This window comes from Pinus tabuliformis, chromosome 8, assembly GCF_031772625.1.
Source record: "Pinus tabuliformis cultivar Carrire ecotype Pingquan chromosome 8, CPIR1, whole genome shotgun sequence".
NCBI lineage: Eukaryota > Viridiplantae > Streptophyta > Pinopsida > Pinales > Pinaceae > Pinus > Pinus tabuliformis.
The window spans coordinates 890,282,652-890,308,848 of NC_142294.1; the positions used below are offsets into that span (position 1 = coordinate 890,282,652).

The 26,197-nt window shown below is 42.7% G+C and overlaps 1 protein-coding gene across 2 annotated transcripts in view; it reads right to left on the minus strand.

Moving 5' to 3' along the window:
• The window catches only part of LOC149238409 (protein EMSY-LIKE 3-like), a 225,548-nt gene that overhangs the window by 53,929 nt on the left and 145,422 nt on the right, over window positions 1-26,197 (minus strand). For both annotated transcript variants that reach the window (XM_089373027.1, XM_089373028.1), the window contains exon 5: window positions 5,874-6,110. In XM_089373027.1, the coding sequence (XP_089229153.1) occupies window positions 5,874-6,110 (237 nt within the window). The remainder of the gene's footprint in view (window positions 1-5,873; window positions 6,111-26,197) is intronic.

A 26,197-nucleotide genomic window follows, 5' to 3' on the forward strand; every position in this document is an offset into this window, starting at 1 on the left:
GGGAATGATTGTTATCTTCATCAAGAGATGTGTCCCAGCCATTTGGACACTCCTTTGCATAATGGCTAAACTTATTACAAACAAGGCATCTGTCTTTCCTTCCACCTTTAGATCTGGACTTCCCATTGAAGTGATCTTTAGGTGGGCCATCAGATGCTTCCGTTGCGTCAAAATATACTCTGCTTCGACTTCACCCTTGCTGAATTTGAAGATGGATGAGGAATCCATTGATCCTTTTGTCCTTCCCCAACCATCTTCGATGATTGCTCTTTCACTCTTGCTTGAGCTTTATCTTCACCTCAGCTGTGATACCATGTTAAATTTAGGTATGTTCTATGCTTAGAGCAATTTATTTCAATTTTCACAGTTAGCTCAATATCTTTTCCAAATTAGCAATCACATCAGCATTAAAGTAAATTGCAGATAGAACATAAACATAAATCGCAGATGACAAGCCAAGACAAGAGGACATAAGATGTGGCGCTAGCCAGGGACAAACCCCAATGTGGGGAAACCCTTCGTCAATTCTTCTTATATAATCTTCAATAGTTCAGCAGAGAGAGAGAGAGATAAAGATAATACATTTACAACAGAAGTCAACACTTTGACTTATCTAGGTAAGAACATATATCATCTCCTAGGATGATGATACATGAGATCAGTTGAAGACATGTTGCTTCAACTAATTCTCTAAGGTGACTCCTTCACCTCACTGTGTTGCACCATGTTGCACCCATCATCACAATGTTGGACCTCATGCTGCTGCTGTCCCAGTGTTTAGCACTGTTGTACATAGTGCCACTGCTGCACCATGCTTACTGTTGTCCCAATGTACTTGTTGCACTGTACTTGCTGTTGTCCATGCTTTACCATGCTGCTGTTGTCCATGATTCTTCATGCTTGCAACTGTCCCATGTGTCACCAAGCTTGCAGTTGTCCTAGTGTCATTGCAGTTGTCCCATGTATAAGCTTGTTGTATTTAACTGCTGCATGAAGACATGTAGCATCCAACCATGTAGCTGCATCATACATAGTGTTGTACTATGCATCATACCATGTTGCACCCTTTTTACATTATGTTGCATTGCTACCCATCACTGTATGTTGATAGCACTATGTTGTACTATGTATACAGCTGTCATATACTATGTTGTCTATGTCACAGCATTCATCACATCAAGTTGCACTCCTTTGGGGTATTCAACACTCCATGTTGACCCAACATGTGGCTCCCATAGGTTGTTCCAAGTCTGATCCAAATCTAGTCAATATCCTTGACCCAATGCACCTCTAACACTGCTTCAAATCTGCTTGACACTTTGTTGTTCCTGACTGTTCTGTTTAGGGCACTTGGGCATACTGCTGTAGCCCTAAGTTCCTCTCAACAGTCCTCGAACAACCCTTCAAAAACTGCAGACTAGGCAAGGAGAGATGCTCCTCCTCCACGTTGAAGGTAAGGGCTCTAGACAGCCCTCAAATCTGCCCACACTAGGTTTGTTGTAGTGGTATGGCATGTGGCCTACCACACAACACTATTGCTGCTCACGACACCCTCCAACAATGATACAAACCATCCGTTAGCCTTTAAACAAGCTAGCGTTCAGCTCCCAAGGCCTCGGCCTAGCACAACAAGCATCACGGCTTCCTACAACACACTTCGAACTTTGTTCAACCAATGAAACAGTCCTCCAACCAATGCTTGCCTAGCCTCCCATGTTGTGGCCTCAAAACAGAGATCTCCATTTAGACCTACAGCTAGGGCTAGGGCTTGAACGTATAGCAGTTTAGGGCATATACTAAACCCTTATAGGACAGCGAGGAAGCCTACTTCAATCTCCTTCATGACAGTAGTGAGGGTCTCCCTTTGACTACGTAGAGCCTTCTTTGATTAACTGCGTTAGGGCTTCTTCATTAGGGCAGCGTAGAGCCTTTCTCCATTAGGGCAGCGTTATCCCTTAGGATCTCTTCTCCTACTAAAACCCAAAGACAAGTAGAGAGGAAGAGATCCCAAGTGTGTGTAGAAATGACTTGAAGGCCACCTCTATTTATACTAAAATGTTGAGCACAAGTGGGGTTTATTTGGTTGTTGGCCGACCTTGACGAATTGTCCCATAACACTAATAAATTCATATCTCCATGAATACTTATCGGAATTGGATGATCTTTAGATCAATCCTACACCTCTCGATGAGAGGGATCCAAGAAAAATATCAGCTGCCATTAATAAGATGACCCACATGGAGTTTGGCCCTAGTTGCCAATTTTAACACATTTCTTCTTTAACCTCGTTCCTTCTTTCACCTCAGACATGGGTGGCTCAAGCACTTCCATCCCAACAAAAACAAGTGGTACAGTGACACTAAAAGAGATGGAACTTGTAGAGAAACAACAAGTTGATAATGTTGTTGAATATTTAATGTATGTGCAATTCCATTTAATATGGCCAAAAGCCCCTATTATCAAAATGAATTTAATATGCTATTGATTTGACAAGGAGTATGTTCCAACTAGATCTAATGCTCTAAGGACCACTCTACTAAAGAAAAAGAAAGAATGAAAAACAAGTTAGTTGTCATTAAAGAATCTTGGAAACTTGTAAATTGAACAATTGAATCATGGTTGGTCAAAAATGTCTCATCGATCAGTGATTAATGTGTCCGTTTATTTCCCTCAAGGGGTATTAGTTTTAAAGGCAATTTTATGCAATGGATCAAGTGAACACATAGGAATATATTATACAAATTTTGGATGAAACAACTGCTGAATTCAGGGAGGAAAATGTGGTTTGGGCTGTTACCAATAACTCATTGAAATTGTGTCAATACCAGAAAATAAATATGAAGAAGCACCAGACCATTTATTGGAACCCTTGTGTAACATTGTCTAGATTTATTGCTACACGATCCACCCAAATTTCCATGGGTCAAAGAGACAATCCGAAGAGCAAAAACAAATGCAAACTTCATCATTAATCATAGTTTAACTTTGAGCATGTGTAAGAAAAATGCATTTGGAGAGTTATTGAGCCCTTCTGGTACAACATTGGCCACATTTTATATTACTTTGACAAGAATTGGTAAGGGAAAAACAAGCCTAAGATCCATTTTCCACAATAATGCATGAGAGAGATGTTGCCCTTCAAAGAATTGAAGAGAAAGAATGTGGAACAAATAATTTTACGCAGTAACATTTGGGAAAATGCTAACAAAGTTTTAAAAAATTGTTATGTGATTGTTGATGTCCTCTACAAGAATGATTGTAACAAGCCCAATATATGGATCATTGCAAGGTAGCCACTGCAAATGCTTTTCATAATTACAAGAAGATTACAAGGAGGTATGGGAGGTAGTTGATGGAAGACGGAGGATGATGCATAGCCCTTTAAAGTTTACATGCAACAATCTGCTATTCAGCCCCTTCATCATTTGAAATAGAAAGACAGAAAGATAAAAGAAGTCAAGAGTGGACTTTATGAAGCTCTTGAGATGTTGAAACAAGATCCATCCATTGCAGCTTTGGTTAGAGCCTAGCTTTGGAATCAAATGATTCAAATCGATGAAGGATGATAGGATCAAACATACTCCCAAAATAAGGTGGGAGTTTTATGTAGCAAGAGCACCAAAATTACAACACTTTTCAATTCATGTCTTGAGCCAAGGATCAAGTGCATCAGCTTGTGAAAGGAACAAGAGCAACTTCAGCCGTATTCATTCCAAGAAATGAAATAAGTTGTATCTAGAAAATTGGAAGATCTTGTTTACCTTTGCCATAACTAGCACTTGGTGTTAAATAATGTAGCTAAAGATTCAACCAATTCTTCTTCTTCAAATACTGGATCAAAATGATCTTAACATGGAGTGTGACAGAATGAGTGGTGAATCCAATAGTGATCATGCTTGTAGTGGCTTCACTACCCAAATACTCTTGATCATATAGAGGCTTTTGATGTAGGAAGTAGCCCACGGGAACACCAAGAATAAAAATTGTGTTTTCATTCTAGTTTCCTTTTTGGATTCTCAATTTTGCAAAACATTTCAATGTTATCATTCATGGACATGTTTTTAAATTTTGAAGAAGAAATCATCTCTCTGAAATGTCTTTTTAATGTTTGCAAAGGATTATAAATTCAAATGTGCTCTCGCAATATGGTGGAACTTTTATGCAGCAGAAGCACCAAAACAGCTGAAGTGTAAATGTAACCAAATTTTTATGTTTCAAGTCTAACAGATAAGCCTAATAGATCCCAGTCCCTTGTGGTAATCATTTTATAGTGCCTAATGCTATGAATGAACCTCCCATGTATATCGCTATATTTTCAAATTTTCAAAATAAGTAACCTTGGATGCTAGAATGACTCGATGCCCATTTAGGTAGGGCCTATCCTCTCCCAATAGCATGCAAAAGTGAACTAATGGAATTTTATCATTTGTCATCTCATATGAGAAAAAAATTAAGAGCATGTTCTAGCTCACTAGGAAGTGACCTTAATGTATGCATAGCCAATACAAACCTCCAAAACCACCAAGAGAAAATGAGCACTATTTTACACCAATATCCCCTCCTTTTGTGTATATGTAGAAGGGGTTATTTAGTGAATTATCTTCCACAATGAATACCTAAAGTGGGGAGACCGTTTATGACCATCACCAAACTTGTCATGTGCTCAAAATTCAAGTGTGCAGTATCACTTCATGTATATTCATGCAGTGGAAACTCATAAGGTCATAGCGAACTAACATATGGCTTCACAATCTTATCCTATCTATCATGACTCATAAATAGTGAAATCGCCTTAGAGACCTAGTATAGCCTCTAACACTAAATATGACCTTAAAGGCCCAATACTATTCGAGGGCTGCCCCTAGGGTAGCCAACTCAATTAATAAGAAATAGCAATCAATGGAGGAGCTAGCATAACATATGATCACCTATCCTAAATCCATAATAAGGCTCGTGATAATACATTATGCAAACAATTTTTCTTTTTATAGAAGACAAAAATAAATGCAGATATGCGATTTCCTGTAAGCTATATGTAAATGTACAAGGATGAAAAATAAGCTTGATTAGACAATTGTAGTAAGGTAGCTAATATCCCTTTAGTAAATTAGTAGTATGGCCCAAGTAGTTCCTTTGTGAGGTATGGTTTTGAATCTTGACAATGCCAAATGACCCAAATTGCAGCAAAGAAGATTGGATGTGGTTGATGAAATTGTTGATATTAAGAAAAGTATGCAGTAGAAGAGGCAAAAATTCATATGAATGTGTGAAAATGAGACTCGCTTGTAGTGTATTTTAATCTCATACTAGTCAAACACTCCTACCTAGGTCAGCTCAAGACGCTCACATAGGTTGTTGCTAGAAATTGGCACCCTGCAGTATAAGATCAGCCCCATTCAATTTTCTTTTGCATCATACTTTGCATTTAAGTCAGCTAACTTTTCTTACATATATATCTTTCTATTTTAGACTCTAGGTTGTCCTTCAGCACATTAACGATGTAAAATACCAACTATCAGCATAATATCTCCCCTAATTCGGGCCATAACAAATACCTATTATGTAAAATATGATGCAATTCTCAATAAAAATATTTTAACCCCAATAACACTTCAAAGAAAGCAAAGCAATAAACTTAAAGATAACTACAATTTAGGCCTAAGCTGACTTAATCATAAAATCCAGAATGGAATAAACTTTGATGCAAGAGAAAAGGAATGGTATGGATAACACCCACATGCATGCACACACACATATATTGAAATTCGTTGATATAGACAACCTTAACAAAAAGGCATACACAAACAGAGATACATGCATCAAAAAATGTGGAACAAAACTTCTTAGATGTTTGTTATGTTGTGAACATTTACCTCCTTGATAAGCTTGTCAGTCTCCCGTAACTCAATACTAACAGGTTCCTTGTTGCGTGTACCATTTTGAGAAGATCCATAGCCCTTTGAACTCTGGCCCTTTGGAAGTGCTCTCCCTCTATTAGATGGTAAAACTGGACCAATAGGATCAGCTAACCTTTTTTCACCTCGCCTGGCTTCTCCTTGACCAATCTCTAAAGTCCTGTAATCCTCACATCGAATATCTCCTGAAGATATCTAAGAAAAAACAAATCATTTCCAATTAAACATAAGTTGCATAAACAACAAGGCACCAAGAAAAACATTACACCATCATCATAGAATCATTAAGATTAATCAAATCCCATGTCTTTTTCAGTGTTATGTCATAAGCTAGTCCATATGTACCCTCACACAACAAAGATAACAGACCAATTGCCGCTAACAAACGTGAGGCTTTTATGTGCTTACACTATTTGAGTAAGGAAAACTAACTAAGCCATGATTAGCACTGCGTTATACTTGTGTTCTTGAAATTTATTATTAAAGGATATTGATTTAGTGAAAGAAGGATAAGGACAGGTTTAGTTAGGAAAGATAAGGAGTTACAACCAATCAACATTGATAGACAGAAAAGGCTGTCAATGGGGTCAGAGTTCAGCGATAAAAATGGTCACATGTCAGGCCAGCCACCAATGTTCAATTCCCTCAGAGATGGGAATAAGGCTATAAGCAATTGGGGCAAAGTCCCAAGTCCTGTGTAAGTTTGATAATAGTACACTACTGTCACAGCAACTTAGATAAATGAAAGAGCTTGTGAATCATGATCATTTGTTCACCCCTGAAGGTGTCATGTCCCTTCCTAAATTATTTTGGAACAAGATTAATTTTTGTATTATGGGGCCAATTTTGGAGCTAGTGGACCCTATTCGATTTTACTAGGAGATTAGACTTAGGAAAAGTTATTTGAGTTGTAGTTAAGTTACACATGGGGGCCACCCTCACTAGGGAAATACGGACTCCCTAGTTCAATTTGCATGGAGGTGGTTAAGTTTTGCATGATGTTGGTTAAGTGAGGGCCCACGATGGAGGACGAATTGGAGGGAAAAGTGCTCCACAAAATCTATATAAGGAAGGCAACTCTCCTCATCTCATTCATCTTCTTGGTATATCGATTTCTCTTGGTTGCTCGAGCTTCTTAGCTGAGTCACTAGCTGTTTAGCACAAGTTCTTTAGACGAAGATCTCACCCTTTCTTTGGGGAACTTCGAGTCACCCTAGGAAGGTTTTCTTCAATTCTTCAAGAGGAGGATCACATTGTGATTTCCAGCAGTGGCATTCACTTCCAGGTGGTGCGTATTACTGGAGGACGCAGTGGAGAGGAGGTCGAGTTTGTTGGTGGTGTTTTGCAGTGGAGTTTGGGTGTGAGATTTTCCAGAGAGGAGGCTAGGGAGGATTGTCGGCATTTGGGAGAGTTTGGGAGCTGGTTGAGCTTATTGCTTTGCAATGTGACTTTCGCACTACCTGGGCCAGCGCAGAGGCAGCATTTGGAGCTCACTTGGTAGGTAGAGTATCAGTCCTTGAGGCTGAGCTTTGTTGTGGAGGTTGGAGGAGATACTTGGAGTGGTGTTTGCTTCCCTTTCAAGGCTTGGAGGAGGATTTCATGGCCATTCCTTGCAGGACGTATTCTTGGAGCAGTTTGGAGGGCGTAGGCCATAGAGGAGGTTGGATTTAGGCCAAACCCTTTCTGGGTTTTGGCCAAGGAGCTTGGCGTTGAAGTTTCATCATTTTTCTGAGCAACGGAGACAAGGTTTCTTGCAGTTCATTTCCATCCAGCAATGTAGTTACTGGGAGACAGTGCAGAGCGTTTGAGGAGCAGTTATTTTCCAGCACTGAGATTATTGTTTGACCCCTGGGTTCTGTCAAGCTTGCCCTTGAGGCAAGCCCAAGTGCATTTTGTGAAAATTTGGATGCCCAAATTTCTACTGCAACAATTGATTAAGTTTCTCCTACTTCTTAACTTCTGAATCAAGTTACTTATTGTTTCCTAAAGCAAATAGCGAAACTAATACACTACAGTCTACACCATTTAAATTATAAGCAGAAACAAGAAACTGAACAGGAAAGAAATACAACACATCTACACAGTTATTTTTGGACAAATGTCCTCGGAAAAAACCTAATGCGGGAAAACCGGTGTAGCAGCTATGAGGGTTTTATTATTAAGCAGTAGTAATTTCTAAGTACAATTCGTAGGATGCCTAACTTGCTATCCTATACAAAGAAAAACTGGACAAAACAAGTAGTGAGATGCTCTCACCCTGTCATTGGAAGAATCTAACCCTGATCTCGCTGGAAAGAGGGTTTGCGTCCCTTCCGCGTCAGCCTCTACGCAGAACTGCGTCAACACTACACAGTCTCTGTGTCACCTCTACTGGGGACTGCGCTACTCTTCCTCCTGACCCTCTACTTCCCAGAAACTTAGATTTCCAACCTCCCGGTCTCACACCCCGACTCCCGGCTTCTGAAACTCGATTTCCTCAGCAAGAAATTCAATCTCCCTCTAGGCTTTGCGCTGCCACTGCATGGGCCAGCGTCAGCCTCTCTCTGGACGTCGTTCTATCCTCTCTGCCTTGTACTCTCTGGCCCAGGAAAAGATTCCTCACCAGATACTATCCCTGCCCCTCTCTGCAAAATATCACTATCGAAAATCTCTCTCGCAGTTGCTTTGCTTCAGAAAATTGAACTTCTGATCTTCTCTCTGTGTGTTCTCCAAGTCCCCATCAAGCCTCTTCTTATAATCCTCTCGTTGATCAATCAACAGCCCAGATTAGATTCTAATCAATGGCTAGGATCACACTGACTTGATCTCTGCCTTCTTCTAGAAGTTTCACCCACAGTTTAGATCAATACCCATTAATTATTTTAATTTCCTAAGTTTAGACTTAGGGTCCCATTAAAAATAATTAATTATTTTAATAAAATTGTCTATGGCTGGAATTTCCCAAAACGACTTATGGGTATTGGAGAATGCATGTGTCTAAGCCTCCCTGCAAATTTTGAGACTTAGAGCACATCCGATGCTACCAGAAATCAACACTCCCTCTTAGCGAGGAGTGTGCTCTACCAATGCACCCTGTTGAAGCATTACTCTGTTCTGTAACATCTCCTTCTGCGTTGTTGATGTCTAACATCTTGTCCACCAACTACTCCGCAAACGTTGCATCTATACTGCTACTGACCCTGCCACTACCAACTGCATTTGCACTGCAACCTTCTCCAATTGGTGTTGCTACTGCATCAGCAATGAAAAAGCATCCCAAATTATTGAACAAGTGTTCAGTATGATGCATCTCGTTGCTGGAGTCTGTCTACTTCTCTACACTGACCCTTTGAAGCCTATGTCCTAATGCTGACCTCTACTCTATGCCATCTACATTGTTCCAACTTTGCTTTGCGCTGCTGGCACTACTAGCCTCTACAACTATCACTCCAGCACTCCTTTGCACCAACTGACACTGGTCCATCCTACTACCACTGATCAGGCCTCCCGTAGCAAGGAATTGATCCGATAGGTGGGCTCCTCAAGGATCCTTCCCATCTGTAGCTCTTTCGAACTACAGCTCTAAATTAGCCCACCTCCCTACTGGAGGTATCTCAGCTGTAATGGGAAACTCATCCTCCTCGATCTTTGCAGCTGCAACTTTCGGATCATGCTTTTCATCTTTGCCCTTCTTTCGAAGCGGACATTGTGTTGTGTAGTGACTGAGTTCACCACACCTGAAGCATTTGATCTTCGAAACATCTTTCTTCTTCTTTCGTTGCTCCTGCTGCCCCTTGGATGCGAGGGCTGCATTTTCTTCCTCCTCCTTGGGCTTCGACCCACTGTTGTTGCTTCCATCAAGTTTACACTTGACCAAGTCCCTCCTTAGCTCCTCTTGCTTAAGAGTTGCCCACATCTCATCCCAGTTTCGCAAAGTCGCCCTGCCCAGGATGCTCTAGACAAAGACTTGCTACTCCTCACATACTGAATTTAGGGCCAGTCTTACCATCTCAGAACCTTGAGCTGTTGACCCCATAGCTGTCAACTCATCTCGGGTCTCCTGAAGCTTTGCAAGGAACAGATCAATGTGTTCCCCCTTTTGCATCTGCATAGATCTCATATTCTGCTCTAAGTAAATATTCCACTGCTCGGAAGATCCTTGATAACGCGTCGACAATGCATCTCACATCTCCTTGGCAATGTTTCTGCTAGTGATGTGACAGACTATATGATCCTTCACTTCGTCGAGGATCATTCTTTTTGTCTTCGCCATTTCTCCCTTGTACTTCTTGAGTGGATCTGGATCTACAGGCTTAGCTACCCTGTTGTCGACGTAGACTTTGAGAAAATGTTCATCCAAAAGGCAGGACATCCTTGCCTTTCAGATCACATAGTTGGATGCCCCATCCAACGTATCTTGATCTCTCATTCCACTAGCTGCCATCTCTGCCAATCGAAAAAATCGAATAGCCTCCTCTCTCCTCTGCGCAGCACTAGACTGGCCTACACACTCCTTTGCTGGAGCTTGTAGATTTGCCCCTCTCCACTGCTGCTCAGCTAGTGAGAATTCGGACTCCTTGGTCGGAAGTCCTCTGAGCAGGAATTCCCTCACCTGTGTCTCTCTCTTCCCCCAGCGTCCCACCAAAAATCCCTCTTCGCTAAAGCTTCTATTGCGTTACTCCCTCTACCGCTGACAGATTTCAATCTGGAAATCTTACCTCTATCGACTCACTCACAGAGAGATTTACCACGAAAATCTAGACCTCTTGGCCTGCACTGTGCAAACCCTCTAGGGATTCGAATTGTTGCCTCTGCAGGAATTTTGAATTCCCTTCTTCCTTCAGCGTTGGATCTTCTGTCTTTGTTCTTCTTGCTTCACCTGCAGCTCTGATACCATGTGAAAATTTGGATGCCTAAGTTTCTACCGTAGCAACTAATTAAGTTTCTCCTACTTGTTAACTTTTGAATCAAGTTACTTACTGTTTCCTACAGTAAATAGCGAAACTAATACACTACAATCTACACCATTTAAATTGTAAGCAAAAACAAGAAACTGAATAGGAAAGAAATACAACACATCTACACAATTATTTTTGGACAAACGTCCCCGGAAAAGCCCAATGTGGGAAAACCGGTGCAGCGACTCTGAGGGTTTTATTATTAAGCAGTAGTAATTTCTGAGTACAATTTGTAGGATACCCAACTGGCTATCCTATACAGAGAAAAGTTGGACAAAACAAGTAATGAGATGCTCTCACCCTATCACTGGAAGAATTTGACCCTGATCTCGCTGGAAAGAGGCTCTGCGTCCCTCCTGCGTCAACCCTATGCATTCTTTGTGTCACCTCTGTTGGGGACTGCGTTGCTCTTCCTTTTGATCCTCTGCTGCCCAAAAACTTCGATTTCCAGCCTCTTGGTCTCACACCCCGGCTCCCGGCTTCTGAAACTCAATTTCCTCAGCAAGAAATTCGATCTCCCTCTAGGCTCTGCGCTGCCACTGCGTGGGCCAGCGTCAGCCTCTCTCTAGACGTCGTTCTATCCTCTCTACCTTGTACTCTCTGGCCCAGGAAAAGACTCCTCACCAGATACTATCCCTGCCCCTCTCTGCAAAAGATCACTATCGAAAATCTTTCCGGCAGCTGCTCTGCTTCAGAAAATCGAACTTCTGATCTTCTCTCTGTGTGTTCTCCAAGTGTCCATCAAGCCTCTTGTTATAATCCCCTCGTTGATCAATCAATGGCCCAGATTAGATTCTAATCACTGGTTAGGATCATATTGACTTGATATCTGCTTTCTTCTAGAAGTTTCACCCATAGTTTAGATTAATACCCATTAATTATTTTAGTTTCCTAAGTTTAGACTTAGGGTCCAATTAAAAATAATTAATTATTTTAATAAAACTGTCTCTGGGTGGAATTTCCCAAAACAATTTTCAGGTATTGGAGAATGCATGTGTCTAAGCCTCCATGCAGATTTCGAGACTTAAATCACATCCGATGCTACCAGAAATCAACACATTTTCCACACTATTGTACTTGCTCCATTCCATTAATAAAATGGCTCAATTGGTTCTCATTTCTGATGTGTATTGAGTATTTACTAATCGTTTAATTTTTTTGTGTATGAATCGTATTTGCTTTTGCATATCACTGTTTGTTTAAGTTTGGAACATTACGGTGGTATCAGAGCTTAGATTCTGGCTCAGCTATGGGAAATCTTTTCTATGAGTGAGGAGGGCCAGCAAAATATTACCTACAGAAGACAGAGGTACCGGAGCAGGGAAAGGGACTTGGAGATTACTCCAGACACGAAGGATCGTGGGAAGACTGCGGCAGCAAAAGATATGGGTGAGCCCAAGAGCAGGGAGGAGATGGCCTTCGATAGTCTCTTGAAGGCTTTGAGTGATTTGGCAAAGGGGTAGAGGAGATGCTGGATGAGATCAAGATGCAGAACCAGGACTGGAGCACTCACCGAGAGTTTGTAGTTGGAGAGACTTCAAGGGCCTCTCAACAGTTCGATCACCTTTCACCTACTGTGCAACGGCCATCCTCGAGTGAGCCAACTCAAGCTACTTTACCCTCTTTTATACCTTTGGCGCAGGGTGAGACTAGTGGAGAAGAGGATCCATCGTTGATGGGGGAGCATTTCCGAAAGTGGCAGTCCATGGGGGTAGACTTCGGAGAGGCTCTGACCTTCAGAGACTTTTGCAAGCTCAAGCAAAACAAGAAGGGGAAAGGCTATGTTATGCAGAACTATAAGCTACATCGTTCTATTGGGAAAATGTATTTTCCTACATATGATGGCACTACCAAGTGCACAGCAAGTGCTTGGGTAGAGAAGTTGGACACATACTTCCAGCTGAATCGGATGACAGAGGTAGAGGCCATCAAGATGGCCACATTGCACCTGGAGGGGGAGGCACATGATTGGTGGTTTCATGGTTTGTCCACTCTAGGACATGTTAGCGTGACCTCCTATGAGGACTTCACGCAGAGATTAGTGGAGCGCTTTGATCGGAAGGATTCAAAGGCTCACTTCAGGGAGTTGACACAGCTCAGACAGATAGGGCATCTAGAGCATTATATCTCGGAGTTTTTGAGGGTCTCAGTCATGGTACCTGACAATGTTGCACGGAGCGCCCCCCCCCCCTGGTTCCAAGCCCCGAAGCACATCCCGTACGGAAGCGCCTAGGAAGCTTCACCGGAAGCGCGCTTCCGAAATTCGGAAGCGCCGCTTCCGAATTTTTGCCGCTTCTTGGAAATTCGGAAGTGCCGCTTCCAAGCCTCCGAAGCGTGCTTAGTACGGCGCTTCGGGCATCAAAAGCAGGGCGCTTCCGTACGATTCCGGAAAAGCTTCGCACTGTTTAGAAAATCGTTTTTTTTTTTAAGTGAGTTTGCTTGTTGGGGGTGGGTCCACCTTGGGTTAGGGTGAGGAATGAAGGCAAAAAAAATATAAATATAGCAGATGCTCCCTCATGGTTCTCTTTTATTTTTCATTTTCATCCTTTTACTTACATTTTTAACATTACAGGATGTTTGAGAGTGGTTTCAGCCTCATTGGACTTCATATGGAGAAAATAGAATTTCATATCCTATTCAAAATTCAGCAGACTTAACAGTTTTCAGGAATTCAAGATCAATGGGATTGTGGCATTTCATTAGATTATATCAAGTATGAAGGTATGCGATTAGCATTTAATCAAGAGCACCAAGCCCTATATGTACCCTAGTGTTGGTGGTGTTAATTGTTGAACTCCTTTGTCACGCGGCACGCCCTTAGCAAAAATTTACCTTTCAATCAAGTCAAAATCATTGATCAAGCATGTTAAGCTTTTTCTACCATATTTTAAGTCTTGAATTAGGTAGTTTGATCAAAATTGGGCAATGTTGACTAATATCCCTAGACAATTTAGGTAGAGGCAAAGGCTAGACAAGAGGAGAAGAATCTAGATTCTAGATGGTTGATGCATCTAAATGGTTGATGCTCGAACAATTAACCATTAATGTACAATGGATGTTATATCTATCTTGATTTATGCAAAAATATGCATGTTTTCATGTCTTCTACAACTAATTTGGTATTTGGGATGTTTGTTTTGAGTATAAATGCAAAAAAATATAAAAATATATATAGAGAGAGAGCAGACGCTTCGCTTCCTAGATTTTTGGAAAATGACGCTTCCGTGTCCCCGCTTCGTGCAACACCTGATTTGTCAAATGCGAGGAGAGTATACACATTTGTAAGGGTTGACCGAGCCATTGCGGGGACTGGTGAAGTCTCGCAAACCATCTACTCTTCTGGAGGCAATATCTTGCACTCGGGATTTGCAAGGGGCTATTCCCAAGGCCCGAGCTCCATTTCCTTCACGCACTCCCTACCCTCAAAAGGGAAGTGACACTAGAGCACCCACAGTGTAGAGAACAGCTCAAGGGCAGGGTCAATTGGATGACGAGACCAGGAGAGACCGCAAGAGGAGGAAGTTGTGTTTTACATGCTGAGAGCCTTGGGCACTTGGTCATCAGTGCATAGCAGCCAAGGCCCATTACCTCAAGGTCTTCTCAGACAGTGATCAGGAGGATGATGGGGAGTTGGGGTTTGATGGCAGAGACAGAGAGGATCTAGCAGGGAGAGGACCACCACCACCAAGACCTCAGGGAGGAGCATCTTTTGAAACAGCAGGGGGAATCCTAGCTTCTGAATTGGGATTCCCAAATTTTTTACTGAGGATCAGAGGTACGGTGTAGCCAGCATGTCTCAGTCTTGGTAGACAGTGGGGCCACCCACAATTATATTGATGCTCAGATGGTCCAGAGGAGGGGCATCACCACTACAGAGTTTGAGGGGTTCTCAGTCCTAGTACCAAGAGACAAGACCATGCAGTGCACTCGATATGTTCCCGCTCTGACAGTGACTATGGGGAACCATTTGATGACAAACCACTTTTTCGTGGTGGATGTACCGAAAACCAATGTGGTGTTGGGTGTCCAATGGTTGTATTCCCTTGGTCGACTTACCACCAATTGGAAACAGTTGGTGATGGAGTTTGCTGGACCGGATGGCAAGCTGGTGGTTCTTAGGGGCATGCATTCGTACCCCCCTCAGACAATTTTGGCCCACCGGATGGAGGCCAATTTGAGGCATGGAGACATAGCATGGGCAGTAGAGCTAAGGATTTCAGAGGCTGGGGGAAAGACTATACCACCACATCCGGACATACAGGCAGTACTAGATAGATATCCGGTAGTCTTTGGAGATATACTGCCGGGACAACCACCTGACAGGGGATTCGAGCACACTATAGAGTTGGAGCCTGGTGTGCAGGCAGTCATCACTACACCCTATAGGCATCCCAAGGCATATAAGGATGAGATCGAAAGAGCCATCACGGAGTTATCAGCGTTGAGTCACATCATACTGAGTTCCAGTCTGTTGTCTTCTTCGGTTGTGCTAGTGAAGAAGAAGGACGGGACTCTCGGCATGTGTATTGACTACAAGGCCCTCAACAAGAAGACGATGAAGAACAGGTATCCCATTTCGCACATTGACGAGTTAATGGACAAGCTTAGAGGAGCCTAGTACTTCTTAAAGATAGATTTGCGGTTAGGGTATCATCAGATTCGGGTGAGAGAGCACGACATTCCAAAGACAGCCTTCAGGTGTAATTATGGGCATTTCGAGTTCCTGGTCATGCCTTTTGGATTGACCAATGAACCTGCTACTTTACAGTCATGGCATGAACCATGTATTATGAGGCCAGTTGAGGAGGTTTGTACTGGAATTCTCTGATGACATCTTGATCTACAACAAGACATGGGAGGAGCACCTGCAGCAGTTAGAGACAGTCTTGCGTGTATTGGAGGAGCAGCAATTCTACCAAGATGACCAAGTGCGAGTTTGGGCTGACAGAGATGCTTTACTTGGGACACATCATAGGTGTAAATGGGGTCAAGGTGCACGAGGACAAGATTCGGGCCATTTGGGATTGGCCAGAGCCCCGAGATGTGACAGGGCTGAGAGGATTTTTGGGCATTTGTACCTATTATCAGAAGTTCGTAAAGGGCTTCTCACAGTTGGCAGCACCCCTTACTGATCTGACTAAGAAAGGGGCTTTTGCATGGACAGAGTGAGCTCAGGCAACATTTGCTCACATTAAGGAGGTGATGAGTTGTTGTCTGGTGTTGGAACTTCCAGATTTTACTTAGCCTTTCACAATTGGACTGCGATGCATCAGGTGTAGGGATCGGGGCAATCTTGTCCCAAGGAGGGCACCCCATTGCTTTCGAGAGTCTGAAACTTCTACCTCATGAGCTGTCGTATTCCATTTACGACAAGGAGATGTTGGCCATAATGCATGCATTGGCCAAATTTAGACAGTACTTGGTGGGGAATCGATTTCAGGTGAAGACAGATCACAATAGTCTTCGCCATTTCATGGGGCAGCAGGGCCTCAATGACAAACAGCAGAGATGGGTCAGCAAAGTGCAGGCCTATGATTTTGATATTGAGTATGTGCAGGGGAAGCACAACGTAGTGGCAGATGCACTGTCCAGGAGACCAATCGGGCTTTCGCTCATGAGCATTTGTCATGACTGGAAGGCTCAGTTATTGGTAGAGTACTCCAAGGATCGTCGAGCGTGCGAGATCTTGGAAGGCAGTGATGCAGATGAGCGCTACAGGGTGATGGATGAGGTTTTTTATTATAAGGAGCGCATATTTTTGGCTTCGAGATCACATTTGAGACTGCGCATCCTTCAAGCAGCTCATGATTCTCCTTTATCCGGGCACCAGGGGTTTAGGAAGACGTATATGCCAGTGAGAAAGCGCTTCACTTGGAAGGGCCTCAAGGGAGATGTGTTGAGGCATGTGCAGGAGTGCGAAGCTTGCTAGAGGAACAAAGGAGAGTTGATCCATCCAATAGGATTGTTGCAGCCTCTTCCCATCCCTGCGGGGAAATGGGAGAGCATCTCTATGGATTTCATCAATGGACTTCCCTCAGTGCAAGGGAAGGATTGTATTTTTGTGGTGGTCAACCGATTGACCAAGTTTGCACACTTCTTTGCCATACCAACACGATATTCAGCCTCACAGGGGACAGAGTTGTTCTTCAGGGAGGTCTTTCATCTACACGGACTCCCTAAGACCATAGTCAGTGACAGGGATAGCCGATTCATGGGAGGATTTTGGCAGGAACTCTTCAAAATAGTCGGCATTGAGCTCACCCCGAGGACTAGCTATCATCCGCAGACCGATGATCAGATAGAGAGGGTGAACCAGTGGTTAGAGGGCTATCTCAGGAAATATGTGACAGGGCAGCAGAGGTCAGAAAGAGAGGGTGAACCAGTGGTTAGAGGGCTATCTCAGGAATTATGTGATAGGGCAGCAGAGGGCTTGGATTCGATGGTTGCATCTGGGAGAGTATTTTTACAACACCACCCATCATATGTCCATTGGTTGGTATGACTATTTTCCGTGCCTTATATGTCTTTTGCTAGTATTGTTTTCGTAGACAGTAGGGCCCCAAAGGCCAAGGATTGGATCCTAGAGAGCCAAGATATCCTCAAGCAAAAGGGGGTCGAAAAGCTGCAACCGACATTTTTTGGGCCATACAGAGTGATCAGGAGGGTTGGAGAAGTGGTTTATGAGTTGGAGCTACCACCAAGGAGCAAGATTCATAACATCTTTCATGTGTCATGCCTCAAGAGGGTGTTCGGGCAGCAAGTTACAGCAGTGATGGAGTCCAATTGATGATGAGGGGCATTTGATCTTAGAGCCAGAGGGCATCTTCGAGACCATGGAGAGGAAGCTCAGAAGCAGGATCATCAGAGAGTATTTGGTACATTAGAAGAGTTTACCGGATGAAGGTGCCACTTGGGAAGGAGAGCACATTCTTGAGCATCTGGCATTGAAGTTGCTTGGGGACAAGCAACATTTGGAAGGGGAGGACTTTCATGTCCCTTCCTAAATTATTTTGGAACAAGACTAATTTTTGTATTATGGGGCCAATTTTGGAGCTAGTGGACCCCATTCGATTTTATTAGGAGATTAGACTTAGGAAAAGTTATTTGTGTTGTAGTTAAGTTACACATGGGGGCCACCCTCACTAGGGAAATACGCACTCCCTAGTTCGATTTGCATGGAGGTGGTTAAGTTTTGCATGATGGTGGTTAAGTGAGGGCCCACGATGGAGGACAAATTGGAGGGAAAAGTGCTCCATGAAATCTATATAAGGCAGGCAACTCTCCTCATCTTATTCATCTTCTTGATATATCAATTTCTCTTGGTTGCACGAGCTGCTTCGCTGAGTCACTGGCAGTTTAGCACGAGTTCTTCAGTCGAAGAGCTCACCCTTTCTTCGGGGGACTTCGAGTGCCACCCTACCAGGGAGCAGGATTCATAACATCTTTCATGTGTCATGCCTCAAGAGGGTGTTGGGGCTTTTGGTTACAGAAGTCATGGAGTTGTCTCCACTTGATGATGAGGGGCATTTGATCTTAGAGCCAGAGGGCATCTTCGAGACCAGGGAGAGGAAGCTCAGAAGCAGGATCATCAGAGAGAATTTGGTACGTTGGAAGAGTTTACCAAATGAGGGTGCCACTTGGGAAGGAGAGCACATTCTTGAGCATCTAGCATTGAAGTTGCTTGGGGACAAGCAACATTTGGGAGGGGAGGACTTTCATGTCCCTTCCTAAATTATTTTGGAACAAGATTAATTTTTGTATTATGGGGCCAATTTTGGAGCTAGTGGACCCCATTTGATTTTATTAGGAGATTAGACTTAGGAAAAGTTATTTGTGTTGTAGTTAAGTTACACATGGGGGCGACCCTCACTAGAGAAATACGCACTCCCTAGTTCGATTTGCATGGAAGTGGTTAAGTTTTGCATGATGGTGGTTAAATGAGGGCCCACGATGGAGGACAAATTGGAGGGAAAAGTGCTCGACGAAATCTATATAAGGAAAGAAACTCTCCTCATCTCATTCATCTTCTTGATATATCGATTTCTCTTGGTTGTTCGAGCTGCTTAGCTGAGTCACTGGTTGTTTAGCACGAGTTCTTCAAACGAAGAGCTCACCCTTTCTTTGGGGGACTTCAAGTATCACCCTAGGAAGGTTTTCTTTAGTTCTTCAAGAGGAGGATCACATTGTGATTTCTAGTAGTGGCATTCACTTCTAGGTGGTGCGTATTACTAGAGGACGCAGTGGAGAGGAGGCCAAGTTTGTTGGTGGTGATTTGCATTGGAGTTTGGATGTGAGATTTTCCAGAGAGGAGTCTAGGGAGGATTGTCAGCATTTGGGAGCGTTTGGGAGCTGGTTGAGCTTATTATTTTGCAGTGTGACTTTCACACTACCTGGGCCAACATAGAGGCAGCATTGGGAGCTCACTTGGTGGGTAGAGTATCAGTCCTTGTGGCTAAGCTTTTCCGTGGAGGTTGGACGAGATACTTGCAGTGGTGTTTGCTTCCCTTTCAGAGCTTGTTGGAAGATTTCGTGGCCATTCCTTGCAGGCCATATTCTTGGAGCAGTTTGGAGGGCGTAGGCCATAGAGGAGGTCAAATTTATGCCAAACTTTCTCTGGGTTTTTGTCGGTTTTGGCAAAGGAGCTTGGGGCTGAAGTTTCATCATTTGCTGAGCATTGAGATTATTGTTTGACACCGGGGTTCTGTCAAGCTTGCCCTTGAGGCAAGCCCAGCTGCATTTTCCACACTATTGTACTTGCTCCATTCCATTAATAAAATGGTTCAGTTGGTTCTCATTTCTGATGTGTATTGAGTATTTGCTGATCATTTAATTTTTCTGTGTATAAATCATATTTGCTTTTGCATATCACAGTTTGTTTAAGTTTGGAACATTACAGAAGGGCTGTTTTGCCTGTGCAACAAGCTGTTTGTAGTGCTTGACCTCTTTGGGCCAATGGCAATACTTCTCTTAAGTTTAAAATAAGAACTTTCAAAAGAATAAAAGAAGATAGATAAGACAGACGGAAAAGAGTTTAGTTAAAACTCCATATTTGGCAAGAATATTGTATTCAGTACTTGAGCAATTGAATTGATTTACATGAAACTACAAGCTGCTATCTGTTAGTAAAACTTCTTAAAAACCCACATATCTTTAACAGGAAAGTTGATTTAACATGACTTTTAGCAGCTTACATTTATAAACTTGCTTCAACAAACACGACATATATAGCAACTTTTACACCAAAGTGATTTTGACTGTCATTTACATCATGTGACCATTAGTGGCTTATGTTTGTAAGAAGAAAGAAATTACATCCAGCAAATTAGAGATGAACTAGGGTAAGAAAAAACCTAGGGACTGGAAAAAATACCACTAAACCCTAAGATAATAAATCTTTATAAGGTGATTTTAAGTGAGATAGAGCCAATACCCAAAAAGCATTTACGAACTTCACGTAACTGCAGCAAGTCAAATATAAGTGATTCTAGGCTTGCGAGCAGTGAGACTGAAGATTATCAAGGGCTATTTGAAGGTTCATACATCTTCCGTGGCCTCATCTTTAAAGAATCAGACCAGAACATAGAAATAGGGCACATTAAAGATAATATTTTCGATTTTAATTTATTCTGTGCTACTCAAATCAAGTTTTAACGTCCAAGTCCTCAACCATCTCTGTTCACTGATATCAATCATTTATTTTTGCTTGTACATATTATAGTATTGTATCATCAACCCAAACAGCATAGGCAGTTAGCTGCTTTCCTCTTCTCCTAGCTATATGGTTATTCAGGGCTATGACAGACATGTTGGCTTCTAGCCTATGTTTTGAGAGGAGACAAAATCTAACCCCGTGATGTTATCTTACACTTCTACAATTGAATATAAGATGCACTTTCTGACAATATATGTATGTGCATATGTGTGGGTTGGTTTAGCCCCAAGGGGTATAGCTCAGCCAGTTTAAGTTCCATGCAGTCCTACAACCAACCCAGGTTGAATTCCTCTCGTAAGGGTCAACAGGTTCAGTGGCAGGCGACCACCATGGCAGGCCCCCTAAGATACTAGATCTTTATAAGGTGATTTAAAGTGAATTGGGGCCACTTCCCAAAAAGCATATAAGAACTTTCTGTAACTGCAACAATTCAAATATAAGTGATTCTAGGCTTCAATGCCTGAAGATTACCCAGAGCTATTTAAACTTTAAAGTTTCATATTCATCTTCCATGGCCCCACCTTCAAAGAGGCCAGGATATACTGTGCACATTAAACATATTATTGTTGATTTTAATTTATATTGTGCTACTAGTGAATATCCAAGTCCACAACCACTGCTCACTAATACCATTCATTTATTTTTGCTTGTACATATTTTATATGGTATTGTATCATCAACTCATCCAGCAGAGGCACTTAAACTGCTTGCCTCTTCTCCTAGCGATATGGTTGTTTGGGACTAAGATAGACATGTTGGCTCTTCTGGCCTACGATGGGTGAGAAGACCAAATGAGAAGGCTTCTAACCCCATGATGTTATCTTACAGTTCTACAATGTAATACAAGATGCACTTTCTCACAATATATATGCATGTGTGTGTGTTGCGCACATATGCCTGTGTGTGTGGGTTGATTTAGCCCCAAGGGGTTGCTCAGCCAGTTTAAGTACCATGCAGTCCTACTGCCAACCCAGGTTCAATTCCTCTTGTAAGGGTCAATGGGTTCACTGCCAGGTGACCATGACAGGCCCCCGGAAAGTGAAGAGAAACAGTGTGCCGACAGGTTTACTAAGATGCCATCCACAAATGTGGGGAAGCATCCCTGGGTTTCCCCAATGGATTGTTTCTTTGAAAAGAATATATATTCATGTGTTGGACATCGATAGATATCATCTTGTATTGGCCCATGTGCATCATTGTGATCTTGTTAATCTGCATTTTTAGCAAGTGCAAGGCAGATGGTGTAGTACATTGTTATTAGATTTATCATTGATTGAGACAAATTGATTTATTGTATCACTGACAAATTGCAAAGATTTCACAATGTTTCTGTATTCTTTTTAAGTCTTTCTAAATGATAAATCTTTGATGTGGCCTTGTCCTTAATTCTTGTGAGTGTTGTACTAAGAGCTCCCCATGGAACCAGTTTGAACACTAGGAAAAAAGCATTTTTTCATGTAGCTGGGTATTGCAGTGTCTTATCTTCTTCAATGTTTTACTGGTTATATGCTTCTAATGCCACCAGCCAGAAAATTTAGAACTTTTAACTGATATTACCAAGGCAACACCTAGTGCAATCCAGTAATATTGTCCACAGTACTCTCTCGTTAGTTCATCATCTGAAATTTATATCAATACTTGAACTTATCACAGTCTGCAATATCTATCATAGGCATCCATCTTGACCATCAACTTTATGCCTAACTAGGTATAAGCATCTTAAAAGCAGCCAAATCCTGGCAACAGTTCATAATGATTTGTCACTTGTCAGCAAGCTGTCAACTTTAAGCATACATGTCCATGTGTAAGACTTAGCTGCAAGGGACATAAGCTGGCATCTAGGTAACATGAGCTCTCAAATGCGGAAAAAAACCTAATAAATGTGTTAAATTATGGTATGTTCTATGCTTAGAGCAGTTTACTTATTTTTCTTCTTATTACCCACAGATTAGCAATCACATATACATTTAGTAAAGTGCAGATAGAACACTAAATGATCAACAGAAAACAAGCCAAGACAAGAGACACAAGATGTGGCGGCTAGCCAAGGACAAACCCCAATGCGGGGAAACCCTTTGATCAGATGTTCTTTTATCTTCAATATTTCAGCAGAGAGAAATAGTACAAAATCTGAATTCTGTAATTTTATATCAGCAACGGCTATCCCTAGATCAGCAAAGTCAAACTTGGTCAAACTAGATGAAATTGACCTCTAAAATGCTTGGTCAATTTCCGGTCAACTTGTCCTCGAACAGCCTCAAAAGTACAGTCAATTTCCAGATTTCTGAAGTCAACTTGCAGCCCTAAACTAGGGCAGTCAACACCAGTCAAACCAGAGGTCAGATCACCTCGATTTTCGTGCCAAAAATTGCGACCTGCCTAGGAGAGGCAACCACACCCAATCCGCACTTTTGGATGGTCAACGCTGGTCAAAAAGATGACCTGCTGTCCTAGCATCCTTCTTTCTGCATCTTCCTTACCCTAGGACGTCTTCCTTCCAGCCACACGTGTGAGAGAGAGAGAGGCTCTTTTTATGCGTAGGAGAGAGAGAGAAGATGAGTGAATGAATTATCCAAATGAGGAGAATGCTCCTTGTATTTATATGCAAACGTTGAAGATGAATAGACGTCACTGTTGGGCTTCTGAACCTACATAATTTTGTTGGCCGACCTTGACAATTTGTCCATAATCAAAATAAATTCATATCTCCATAAATACTCATCGAAATCGGATGATCTTTAGATCAATCCTACATCTCTCAATGAGAGGAATCTAGGAAAAATATCAAAAGCCATAAATAAGGTGATCCACATGGAGTTCGGCCCTATTTGCCAATTTTAACACTCCCTCTCAACTAAGGAGAACTTCATTTGCAATCCGTCAGACTATCACTGCTATCCATCCATCAAATGCACTGTCCTGTACAGCTTGACCCTACTCTGCTCTGCTCTGCTTTGCTCTGCTCTGTTCTGCTTTGCTCTTCTCTGCTCGAACTATGAAGAAGAAGAAATGATCGAGGATGTATCATACCATCCTCCACTGACCCGAAGTCAGTCTCAGAGTGTGAACCACTCTCACTGATCCCAGATCAATGGAGGTCATCCTACCATAGGGAGTACGGTAGATACAACGATGCGTCCATCGATAATACTACTATGGTCCCTATCCTCATTTTCCTGCTCATTGATCAAATGAGAGGTACTTCCCATGAGTTCCAGACTGCATGGGTAGGATGCCTCGACAGGAGAACTAATCATCCTATCCACAGGAGAACGAATCATCCTGTCCAGTGGATGCCACGGAGAACTAATCATCCTAGCCTACAAGATAACTAATCATCCTATTCCATAGTCGCCACGGAGAACGAATCATCCTGGCCCACAGGAGAACTAATCATCTTGTTCCACAATTGCCATGGAGAATGAATCATCCTGGCCCACAGGAGAACTAATCATTCTATTCCACAATGGCCACGGGGTATCACAGGGGAAGGTTGAACCTTTACCCTGTACATAGTGCACCACCAGGGGATGGTGAGTCGCCCTGTGGTCACATGTTGCTCCAAGAAGTACCAGGCACCCCCCTAGAGCTCCCAGAGCTCAATACATCATACGTGACCCTCACAAGAGGGTCTCTGAACGACACCAAATCGTTCTCGGAAAGTTAGGAATTTGACCTTTCCTAGGGGCTTTGTCGAAATGTCGGCGACCTGTTCATCTGTACCGATATGTTGGAGCCTTATTGCTCCTCGCTGCACCATATCTCGAATATAGTGGTACCTGATATCGATATGCTTGGAGAGATCATGAAATACGGGATTCTCTGATAAACGGATCCCACTCTGGTTGTCACACAGGATCACGGCGGTATCCAATGTAAATCCAAACAGCTCCTGAAGAGCTTTCACAGCCAGACTACCTCAAAGGAGGCCATGCTAGCGGCAATGTACTCTGCCTCGACGATGCTCAAAGCCACCGACTTCTGCTTCCTACTCATCTAGGATATCGAGGCAGATCCCAAAAAGAAACAACACCTAGAAGTGCTCTTTCGGTCCACCACACTGCCTGCCCAATCAGCATCAGTATACCCAAGTAGTCTCACATCTCCGGCAGTGTATCTCAACCCATGAGTGATTGTGCCACGAAGATATCTCAACAGATTCTTGGCACCAATCCAATGTGAGTGGTGAGGCTCAACCATATGTTGACTCAATGTGTTGACTGCAAAGCATATATCCGGACGAGAGTTCACCAAGAACATTAATGCTCTGACGAGTTGACGATACTCGGTAGCATTTCGTAACACAGGTCTGGCAGCACTACTGCTTAACTTCTTGAAGTCAAGCTCCATCGGGGTAGTTACAGGCTTGCAATCCATGCCGAATCTCTCCAATACCTTCACCACATATTTTCCTTGTGATAGGAAAATCTCCCCTGGTTTCTGCCAGACTTCCAGTCCTAGGAAATAGTGCATAAGTCCTAGGTCTTTCATCTCGAACTCAGAAGCCAGCCCCCTCTTACATTCGTGAATGAGAGGGTCTGCACCTGTTAGAAAGAGGTCATCAACATATAGCACCAATATGAGAGGCTTGTCATTTATAACCTTAAAGTAAAGGTTAGGGTCGGCTTCACTCCTAGTGAATCCCAACTTTATCAAGTAGCTATCGATCCTCTCATACCATGCTCGGGGTGCTTGCTTTAGTCCATAGAGGGCCTTCTTCAACCTGCACACATGAGATTCTCGATCATAAATATCAAATCCTTCGGGTTGCTCCACGTAGACCTCCTCTTTGATCAAACCATGTAAGAACGCAGTCTTGACATCCATCTGATGTAGGTTCCATCCTTGCAAAGCAACAAGGGCTATGATCGAGCGGATGGTGGTATATCAGGCAACAGGTGCAAATATCTCGTCATAGTCTATACCTTCCTTCTGGGAGAAGCCACGAGCGACAAAACGAGCCTTATACTTTTCCGCACTTCCATCAACTGCATGCTTTATCTTGTAAAGCCATTTTGAAGTGACAACTGCTTTGTCCTGGGGTCTGGGGACCACATCCCAAACATTGTTTTTCATAATGGACTCATATTCCTTGGTCATAGCATCCTTCCATACTTAATGCTTGACAGCATCTGTGAATGACGAAGGCTCATTTTGGATGATCGTGCTCATGATGGTCAGGTATCCCTGATACCTGTTCGGCTTCTTACTTTCACGGAAGGTTCCTCTGGGTGCAATGTGTCCTTCAGCATCATCAAGTGTCCCCCTAAGCCATGAAGGCCTCTTCCTAGAAGAGGAAGGCTCTTGCGGAGGAGGATCAATAGGATCCATAGGTTCTTCCACATCGAGCATTGTCTCATCTTCCTTTTCCTTCGGTTCCCCGGTGTCAGCTTCTTTAGATCCCCTTAAAGTAGGAAGATTGTCTACTTTGCTAAGAGCCATATCTTCGTCAAAGGTGACATCATGACTAATCTCGACTTCCCTTTGACCAGCTACATAGATTCTATAGCCCTTAGTATTTTCGCTATAGCCCACGAAGATTCCTTTCTTTCCAGATGCACCCAATTTATTCCTTTTCTCTTTAGGCACATGAAAATATATAGGGCTTCCAAAAATTCTAAAATGAGATACGT